This window comes from Rhinoraja longicauda, unplaced genomic scaffold (assembly GCF_053455715.1).
Source record: "Rhinoraja longicauda isolate Sanriku21f unplaced genomic scaffold, sRhiLon1.1 Scf001386, whole genome shotgun sequence".
Taxonomy (NCBI): Eukaryota; Metazoa; Chordata; class Chondrichthyes; order Rajiformes; family Arhynchobatidae; genus Rhinoraja; species Rhinoraja longicauda.
In genome coordinates this window covers 11,509-22,453 of record NW_027602601.1, presented here as the reverse complement: position 1 = coordinate 22,453, position 10,945 = coordinate 11,509, and the positions used below count along the sequence as shown (strand labels likewise).

General features: G+C 45.4%; 1 protein-coding gene across 1 annotated transcript; it reads left to right on the top strand.

Moving 5' to 3' along the window:
* Positions 1–251: 251 nt before the first annotated feature.
* LOC144591662 (uncharacterized) lies at positions 252–10,020 on the top strand. The gene is made up of 2 exons (XM_078395705.1): positions 252–753; positions 3,905–10,020. The coding sequence occupies exon 2, from the start codon at positions 4,050–4,052 to the stop codon at positions 9,003–9,005; it is 4,956 nt and encodes a 1,651-aa protein (XP_078251831.1). The 5' UTR covers positions 252–753; positions 3,905–4,049; the 3' UTR covers positions 9,006–10,020.
* The last annotated feature ends 925 nt before the right edge of the window (positions 10,021–10,945 follow it).

The following is a 10,945-nucleotide window of genomic DNA, read 5'->3' as shown; positions in this document are numbered from 1 at the left end:
TCCTCTTCTCACCCACTCCATCCCCCAGCCCCATTACCCCCCTCTCTTCCACCCTCCATTCACCCAATTCATCCCCCCTGAACCCCCTTTGAAACTCCCCCAAACCTCTACTAATGCGCTCCCCCCGGACCTTTCACTAATGCGCTCCCCCGCCCCCCCCCCCCGGACCTTTCACTAATGCGCTCCCCCGCTCACCCCCCCCCCCCCCACGTGAGAGGATCGCCGACGCTCTTATTTGTACGACAGGGCGTGTCCCCCTGAAAGCTCTCGCTGCTGCTGAACTGTCTGGTTCGTGCTGAGACGTCGAGCTTTGGCTGCTGCTGTGCAATACAAGATAAGCTTCATTTCCATTGATATTTTATTTAAAGCAAATCGCTTTGTTTAAACATAAAGTCCATTTCATTTTACCTTATTTACTTTCGTTTCTTTTTAGTTTTTACCTAGGGGAGGCTTTCTTTAGTTAGGGAGGTTTGCCGTTTTGTGCTCTAAATTTTTTTTGTCTTTTTAACATTACTTGCATTTCATTTTTCCTCATTTCCGATTGTTTTATTTCTATTTCATACTTCGGGGAGGGTTTTTTAGTGAGTGAACGTTGCCTTTTTCTGTTCAGCTTCCCACTTCGCACTCGACGCCCCATTGGTTGGTGTACCACGTGAGGGAGTAAAATAAAACGTCGCCTTCATTTATATTCTTTTCATTTTCAAAGAAAAACGCTTCATTTCAAAAAGCATTGATTTCTTTTTTGTCAAAAAAGTACGTTTTCATAGGATTATTTCACTTTAAAAAACGATTTAAAGAAAAAAACGCTTTGTTTTTTAAACATAAAAATAATTTCATTTTTCCTCATTTAGATTTGTTTCATTTGAGAACTCAACTCACTCTCTCAATCCCCCCTCCACCTCCCCACATTCATCCCCCCGAACCCCCTTTAAAACTCCCCAAAAAACCTCTACTGCATTGGTCTAAAACCCTCCCCACACTCAGCCACTCCATCCCCACTCACGCACTCCATTCCCACCTCAATCTCCCGTTAACACTCCACCAAACCTCTCCTGGATTAACTGGAATTTTGTTTATGGTTTTTTCAGAGCCCCACTCTTGCACTCCATTCCCCCATCAATCCCCTTTAAAACTCCCCCAAGCCTGTGCTGCATTAACTTAAATTGGTTTCAGGTGTTTGTAAGAGACCCACTCCATTCACACCCCCTCAACCCCACTTATCATCCCACAACCCACCTCAACCTGCCTTATCGTCCCCTCACCCACTCCAACCTCCTCAGCCCCCTTATCCCCCCCTCCACTCACCCAATTCATCCCCCCTGAGCCCCCTTTAAAACTCCCCCAAGCCTTCACTGCATTGGTCTAACACCCTCCTCTTACTCAGCCACTCCATTCCCACCTCAACCCCCTTCACTCAGGCACTCCATTCCCACCTAACCCCCCCGCCCTTAAAACTCCCCCAAACCTCTCCTATATTAACTGAAATTGTGTTTAGGATTTTTTTCAGAGCCCCACTCACCTACTCCATCCATACTCCCTCAACCCCACTAATCATCCCCCCTGCAACCCACCTCAACCCTCTTATCCTCCCCTCACCCACTATCCTCCTTATCCTCTCTCCATCTCCCATTCCATTCCCCCTGAACCCCCTTTAAAACTCCCCCAAACCTCGACTGTATTGGTCTAACACCTCCCCTTACGCAGCCACCCCATCCCCCTCACTCAGGCACTCAATTCCCACCTCAACCCCCCCCCCCCCCCGCTTAAAACTCCCCCAAATCTTTCTTCAGAGCCCCATTCACGCACTCCATTCCCCCTTCAATCCCCCTTAAAACTCCCCAAACCTGTGCTGCATTAATTTAAATTGGATTCAGTTTTTTGTTTAAGAGCCCCACTCCATCCACACCCCCCTCAACCCCACTTACCATCCCCCCTGCAACCCACCTCAACCCTCTTATCCTCCCCTCACCCACTCCAGCCCCCTTATACCCCCCTCCTCCACCCCATTCACCCAATTCAGTCCCCCTGAACCCCCTTTAAAACTCCCCCAAACCTCCACTGCATTGGTCTAACACCCTCCCCTTACTCAACCACTCCATCCTTCCACTCACGCACCCCATTCCCCCCCACCCACCCCCCCATAAAACTCCCCCAAACCTCTCCTGCATTAACTGAAATTGTGTTTAGGATTTTTTTGAGAGCCCCACTCATGCTCTTCAATCCCCCTTAAAACTCCCCCAAACCTGTGCTGCATTAACTTAAATTGGTCTCAGATTTTTTTAAGAGCCCCACTTACGCACTCCATTCCCCCTTCAATCTCCCTTAAAACTCCCCCAAACCTGTGCTGCATTAACTTAAATTGGTTTCAGGGTTTTTTTAAGAGCCCCACTCACCCACTCCATCCACACCCCCCTCAACCCCACTTATCATCCCCTCCATAACCCACCTCAGCCCCCTTATCCTCTTCTCACCCACTCCAGCCCCCTTATCCCCCCCTCTTCCACACTCCATTCACCCATTTCATCGCTGCTGAACTCCCTTTGAAACTCCCCCAAACCGCTACTGCATTGGTCTAACACAGCCACTCCATCCCCCCTCTCCCCCACTCACACACTCCATTCCCACCTGAAACCCCCTTAACTCCCCCAAACCTGCATTAACTGAGATTGTGTTTAGGATTTTTTTGAGAGCCCCACTCAGGCACTCCATACCCCCTTCAATCTCCCTTAAAACTCCCCCAAACCTGTGCTGCATTTACTTAAATTGGTCTCAGGTTTTTTTTAATAGCCCCACAATCCCACTCCATCCACACACCCTCAATCCCACTTATCATCCCCCGCACAACCCACCTCATCCCCCCTTATCCTCTTCTCATCCACTCCATCCCCCTCAGCCCCCTTATCCCCCCCTCTATTCACCCAATTCATCCCCCCTGAACCCCCTTTGAAACTCCCCCAAACCTCTACTGCATTGGTCTAACACTCAGCCACTCCATCCCCCCTCCCTCCACCACTCACACACTGCATTCCCACCTGAAACCCCTTATAACTCCCCCAAACCTCTGTCGCATTAACTGAAATTGTGTTTAAGATTTTACAGAGCTCCAGTCACACACTCCATTCCCCCCTCAATCCCTCTTAAAACTCTCCCAATTCTGTGCTGCATTTACTTAAATTGGTTTCCTTTTTTTTTTTAAGAGCCCCACTCACCCACTCCATCCACACCCCCTCAACCCCACTTATCACCCCCCCACAACCCAAATCAATTCCCCTTATCCTCCAATCACACACTCCCATCTCCCTCAGCCCCCTTATCCCCCCTCCTCCACCCCATTCACCCAATTCATTCCCCCTGAACCCCGTTTAAAACTCCCCCAAACCTCCACTGCATTGGTCTACCACCCTCCCCTTACTCAACCACTCCATCCTTCCATTCACGCACCCCATTCCCCCCCACCCACCCCCCATAAAACTCCCCTAAACCTGCATTAGCTGAAATTGTGTTTAGGATTTTTTTGAGAGCCCCACTCACGAACTCCATTCCCCCCTCAATCCCCCTTAAAACTACCCCAAACCTGTGCTGCATTAACTTAAATTGGTTTCAGATTTTTTTTTAAGAGCCCCACTCTCCACTCCATTGCCCCGTCAACCCGTTATCATCCTCTCCGCCCCCCCACAACCCACCTCTCACTCTTATCCTCCATCCCCCGCAACCCCCTTTATCCCCCCTCCTTCACCCACCCACTCACCCAATCCATCCACCCCTGATCCCTCCTTGAAAGTCCCCCAAACCTCTCCTGCATTGGTCTAACACCCTTCCTCACTCACCCTCTGTATCCCTCAACTCCCACCCCCCCCCCCCCACCTGATCAATATCTGTTTGTTTTTAACATCATGCCAAGAAGAGGGAGAAAACGAGGTGCAGGATGGTCAACGAACATTAGCAGACGTCAACAGGCAGAAATTAGAAGGCAACAAGAAAAAACGGGACATCTCAAGGAAGGCCAAAAAAGAGATCGAAAGAGAGCGCAAGAGAGTAGTAGTGAAGAAATGCAACAAACGAGTACTAAACGTCTCAGGGATAACCAAAAAGGAATGCAACACAGAAGAGAAGAAGAGACGCAACAAGAAACAACTGAGCATCTTCGAAAGAGAGCGCAAGAGAGTAGTAGTGAAGAAATGCCACAAACGAGTACTAAACGTCTCAGGGATAACCAAAAAGGAATGCAACACAGAAGAGAAGAAGAGACGCAACAAGAAACGACTGAGCATCTTCAAAAGAGAGCGCAAGAGAGTAGTAGTGAAGAAACACAACAAGCAAGAACTAAACGTCTCAGGGATGAGCAAACAAGAATGCAACACAGCAGAGAACAAGAGACGCAACAAGAAACGACTGAGCGTCTCAAGCATCTCCAAAAGAGAGCACAAGATAGAAGGAGTGAAGAAACTCGACAAGTAAGAACTGAACGTCTCAGGGATAACCAAAAAAGAATGCAACACAGAAGAGAAGAAGAGACGCAACAAGAAACGACTGAGCGTCTCAAGCATCTCCGAAAGAGCGCACAAGATACAAGGAGTGAAGAAACTCGACAAGTAAGAACTGAACGTCTCAGGGATAACCAAAAAAGAATTCAACACAGAAGAGAAGAAGAGACGCAACAAGAAAAGACTGAGCGTCTCAAGCATCTCCGAAAGAGAGCACAAGATACAAGGAGTGAAGAAACTCGACAAGTAAGAAATGAACGTCTCAGGGATAACCAAAAAAGAATACAACACAGAAGAGAACAAGAGATGCAACAAGAAATGACTGAGAGTGTTGAGGATCAACTTGAGAGCACGCAAAACAAAAGGAGACAAGAGATGGGAGATGAAAGAACTAGAAGAGTGGCTGAAGAGCGGGCCAGGAAAAGAAGAAGAAATGTACAAATCGCAAGGAGAAATCTATCTGCTGATGTTGGTGAAATGACCAAGATTTGCCCTCAGTGTCGAGCGTACCGTTTCTCTGGAGAAACTGCAAACTTTTGCTGCATGCAGGGTAAGGTAAACATTGCTCCTCTCTGCACACTACCTGATGAATTGATGAAATTGTACACAATTGACACACCACAAGCAAAAGAGTTCAGAAAGAATATTAGACAATACAACTGCCTCTTTCAAATGACGTCATTCGGTGCCAAGGAAGTTGTGCCACCAAGACCTGGATGGAGTCCTTCAGTCATCATTCAAGGGCAGATTCATCATTACATTGGTCCATTGATGCCTGACCTAGACCAGCCAAGTCAATTCTTGCAGATCTATTTTATGGACCCTCAAGATAGTGTTGAATTGCGAATGGGTATACTGCAAGATGCTGGTATTCAAAGGGAAATTGTTGAGATGCTTGAAAACTTGATGAGACTAAACAACCCTTACATTAATTCAATTAAAGTGGCAAAGGATAGAATTCGAGATTTACCAGAGGCATCCATCGTCATTGATCCAGATCGTCGGCCACCATTTGAACATGAAAGGAGATTTAACAGACAAATTGCCAATGAAGTTGCTGTCATAATACCAAACAATAATGAACCTGAGGCAACATCACGTCACATTATCTTGAAAGAAAGAGGAGGAGGCCTGCGGATCATTTCAGAGTCTCACAGGTCGTATGATAGTCTTCAATATGTTCTTTTCTTTCCGCTTGGAGATGATGGATGGCATTACCAACTCAAAATGCGTAACAGCAGGAAGTTGACAGCGATGCGATATTATGCCTATAAGATCATGAATCGTGATAATGAATTTAACCAACTTTTGAGAGGAGGACGACTCTTTCAACAATATGTCGTCGACATGGCTGCTAAGATTGAGAACGATAGGCTCAATTATATTCGCCTAAATCAAGCATCGTTGAGATCAACAACTTACAAAGGCCTGACGGATGCCTTAAATGATAATGACGATTTGGATAACATTGGAAAGCGCATAATCCTCTCCTCAACATTTGTCGGTGGACCGAGATACATGATGGAACGATGCCAGGACGCCATGATGTATGTTCGGAAGTACGGCACTGCTTCGTTTTTCATTACAATGACTTGCAATCCGAAGTGGAGCGAGATCCAACGCGGCCTCTTTTTGAATCAGCAGCCGTGTGATAGACCAGACTTGATTACAAGGGTCTTCGATCTGAAAAGAAAACTCTTCATCAAGTGCCTTACTGGACCGGATGGCCTCTTTGGAAATTGTATAGCTTTTGTCTTGACTGTGGAATATCAGAAGAGAGGACTGCCTCATTTGCACTGTCTGCTGTGGCTTGACGAAGCGAATAAGCCACGGCCACGAGATGTTGACAGATTTGTGCAAGCTGAAATACCAGACCCGCAGTTAGATCCCGAGCTGCATGGATTGGTACTAAAGCACATGATTCATGGACCGTACTGCAAACACACCTCTCAGTGTTGGAAGAATGGAAGATGCAATAAAAGATTCCCGAAGCCATTTATCGAGAGCACAAGGTGTGGAGATGATTCATATCCTATGTACAGGAGAAGATCTCCGGATATGGGAGGATTTCAAGGACATCAAGAACGACGCCGGCATCGACCTATTACTTCTGAATGGGTTGTGCCCTATAATGCTCAACTCTTGAAGTTGTTCCAATGTCACTTGAATGTTGAGATATGCTCCTCTGTCAAGTCGGTCAAATACGTCATCAAGTACACCTTGAAGGGGAGTGATCAAGCAGTTTTTGGACTTAACAGGGATGACGAGATTATACAGTACTTGACTGGAAGATACATTGGTCCATCAGAAGCAGTGGGATCAATCCTTGGATTTACAACTCATGAGAGACACCCTCCTGTCATTCGACTCCAGGTACATCTACCAGAAGAACAACGAGTCGTTATCACAGCCGATGCTGTTCAGCGGGTGAGAAATGATGATTTCGCGAGAACAACTTTAACTGCATTCATGGAATTGTGTTCTCGAGATCAATTTGCACGGACTTTGTATTACACTGATGTTCCCCGGTTTTACACGTGGAACAAGAAGAAATGGCAAAGAAGGAAGGTTGGAAAGATAGTGGAGGATTTTCCAGGTTTTTTTGAAGTCAACGTTCTGGGACGTGTGTATACAGTTTCTCCAAGATGTGGTGATCTGTACTACTTGAGACTGCTTCTCCATCACGTAAAAGGGCCAGTATCCTTTGATTCATTAAGGACACATGATGGACATATTCTTTCTTCATTCAAAGACGTCTGCATAGAAAGAGGTTTGTTGCAAGATGATGACCATTGGCGACAGACGATGGAAGATGCTGAGAAGACAAAGCTCCCTGGTGCAATAAGAGATTTATTTGTCGTTTTGCTGATGAACGACGAGGTCAACAATCCTCGACAACTATGGGATCGCTTCAAAAATTCCATGTCTGAGAATTTCCTTGAAAAAGAATCGACACTAAGCAGTCATCAAAATATCATGATTGATGAGAGGCATCATGATCAAGCTCTGTTGTATATTCAAGACAAGCTTGCGAATTATAACAAGACCCTGGAATACTTTCATTTGCCCAAACCAAGAAATGGAAGGATGAACATTGTTGACAATCCAGAATTGCTGCATGAGTTGCAGTATAGTGTGCCTGAACAACAGCAGTTTGTTGCAGAGAAGGAGCCGATGCTGAATGCTGAGCAAAGAGTCGTGTATGACCATGTGTGCGGCTGCTTGGATAGGAATGTTCCTTCAATGATTTTCATTGATTCCCCAGCAGGAACGGGAAAGACATTTCTCACAAATTTGATCCTCTCCAAAGTTAGAGGTAAAGGTGATGTTGCTTTTGCTGTAGCATCCTCTGGGATAGCTGCTACATTGATGCCTGGTGGAAGAACTGCACATTCTCGCTTCAAGATACCCATCGAAGTGAGCGAGAATACAATGTGCAACATTGAAAAGAATTCCTACACGGCACAGTTGATCAGGCAAGTGAGACTGATTGTTTGGGATGAGTGTCCGATGATTAGGAGGGAGAGCTTCGAAGCCGTGGATAGAACTCTTCGGGATATATGCACCAAGGATGAGCCTTTTGGCGGTATTATTACCGTTTGTTGTGGTGATTTTAGACAACTCCTTCCTGTTGTGAAAAGGGGAAACGATGCTGATATTGAAAATTCATGCATCAAGAAATCCTACTTGTGGAGGACTTTCACCATGTTCAACTTGAAGAGGAATATGCGATTGGGAGATGGAGAAGACGACTATTCTCAATTTTTGCTGAATGTTGGAGAAGACAGGATTTTGAAAAATGAAGACGATGAGATTGAAATCCCACAAGACATGGTTCTAGCTGGAAGATCACTGGAGGATTGCATGGATTTTATATATCCCACCTTCGACAATCCTGCCGAATTATTTTCTAACAATTGTATCTTGGTTCCGCTGAATGACATTATGAGGAGCATCAATTCTAGATGTATCAGATGCTTCCCAGGGATCATGAAGACATACCTTTCGTTCAATGCTGTGACTGAGGGAACTGATGCTACTCACTTCCCAACAGAATTCCTCGATTCAGTGGAGATCTCTGGATTACCACCGCACAAATTGGAGTTGAAAAAGGGATCTCCGATCATTTTAATGAGGAATTTGGCACCACCAAGACTATGCAACGGAACGAGGATGATTGTGGAACAGCTACACAATAACTTGATCGTTGCAAAAATCACCATTGGAGCCTTCAGAAATGAAATTGTGATGATTCCTAGGATACCGCTTACTTTGACAGAAGGCGAAGACATTCCCTTTCAGCGGAGACAATTCCCCGTTCAGACGTGTTTTGCTATGACAATCCACAGAGCACAAGGACAGACCATGGAAAAAGTGTTGATATACCTGGAGAAACCGGTATTTCAGCATGGTCAATTGTATGTGGCTCTTAGCCGAGGAAAGGCTAGGGAAAATGTCAAAGTTTTCCTGAAGGATACGATATCAACGAAGAATGTTGTCATTCGAAGCGTGCTTCGCTGAGCAATGACTCCCCAAGTGGGACCTGGACCAATGAGGCGTCGAGCGGGAGGTCAGAGCATATTAATCGGCCGCACGTGTGGAGGAGCGGCAGGAGCCAATCAGAATGCACCACGTGAACCCGGACCAATTAGGCGTTGAGCGTCACGCACAGAACCAGCGGCCTTTTAACGTAAGTAGTAGATCAACGGGCACCGACTTTAGAGGCGCGGATCCGTTGGGTTCACATTGTAACGTCACACACGGATGACGGGCACTGGAGATGGAAAAGTCCTTCTAACGTAAGTATTAGATCAATTGAGGAAGGATATTCTTGCTATGGAGGGCGTGCAGCGTAGGTTCACTAGGTTAATTCCCGGAATGGCGGGACTGTCGTATGTTGAAAGGCTGGAGCGATTGGGCTTGTATACACTGGAATTGTCTATTGTCTATAATTGGCCCCAACTGCACAGGCGCGGACCCGTTGGGTTCGCATTGAGTCACCAACAGCAAAGAGACATCGAGTAGCAGCAAGGGCTAGAATGAGGGGGTATGGGGAGAACGAGGAGGTATAGGGAGTAGGCAGGAACAGGGTACTGATTGAGAGTGATCAGCCATCATCGCATTGAATGGCGGTGCTGGCTCGAAGGGCTGAATGGCCTACTCCTGCACCTATTGTCTATTGTCTATTGATATTTCAATATTTTTGAGATCATGCCAAGAGGAGGGAGCAAACAATTCACAGCTTGGTCAAGGAAGGAACGACACAAAGAGACATCGAAAGACAGTGAGGAGCAGAAGGGAACAAGAGGAGCAACAACAAATAACTGGACGTGTGAGGATCTAATGCTTTTGTGCCAGGAGGAGGGAGCAAACAATTCACAGCTTGGTCAAGGAAGGAACGACGCGAGGAGACATCGAAAGGGAGTGAGTAGCAGAAGAGACATCGAGAGGCAGTGAGGGACAGAATGGAACAAGAGGAGCAACAATAAATAACGGGACGTGTGAGGATCAACGAGAACGGACGCAAAACAGAAAGTGACAGGTACTAAAGAACCTTTTTGAGGTTTATTTTATTTCAAGAAAAAGAAATTGCCATTTTGATCTAATGATTTTGTGTTCATTAATAAGTAGGTTTTTATTTAGAATTTATAAATATATACATCGTAATATTTCTATATTTTTTAGATTATGCCAAGAGGAGGGAGCAAACAATTCACAGCTTGGTCAAGGAAGGAACGACACAAAGAGACATCGAAAGACTGAGGAGCAGAAGGGAACAAGAGGAGCAACAACAAATAACTGGACGTGTGAGGATCAATGAGAAAGAAAGCAAACAGAAAGTGACAGGTACTAAAGAAACTTTTTCTTTGAGGTTTATTTTATTTCAAGAAGAAAAATGCCATTTTGATCTAATGCTTTCGTGTTCATTAGTAAGTAGGTTTTTATTTAGAATTGATAAAAATATACATCCTGATATTTCTATACTTTTTAGATCATGCCAAGGGGAGGAAGCAAACAAGTCACAGCATGGTCAAGGAAGGAATGACGCAAGGAGACATCGAGAGGGAGTGAGTAGCAGAAGAGACATCGAAAGGCAGTGAGGGACAGAATGGAACAAGAGGAGCAACAATAAATAACGGAACGTGTGAGGATCAACGATAACGAGCGCAAAACAGAAAGTGACAGGTACTAAAGAACCTTTTTGAGGTTTATTTTATTTCAAGAAAAAGAGATTGCCATTTTGATCTAATGATTTCGTGTTCATTAATAAGTAGGTTTTTATTTAGAATTTATAAATATATACATCGTGATATTTCTATATTTTTTAGATTATGCCAAGAGGAGACATCGAAAGGGAGTGAGTAGCAGAAGAGACATTGAGAGGCAGTGAGGGACAGAATGGAACAAGAGGAGCAACAATAAATGACGGAACGTGTGAGGATCAACGAGAAAGACGCAAA

Excerpts from the sequence above, each read along its gene's own strand:
- LOC144591662 (XM_078395705.1), top strand. The coding sequence starts at position 4,050 with ATGCAACAAACGAGTACTAAACGTCTCAGGGATAACCAAAAAGGAATG.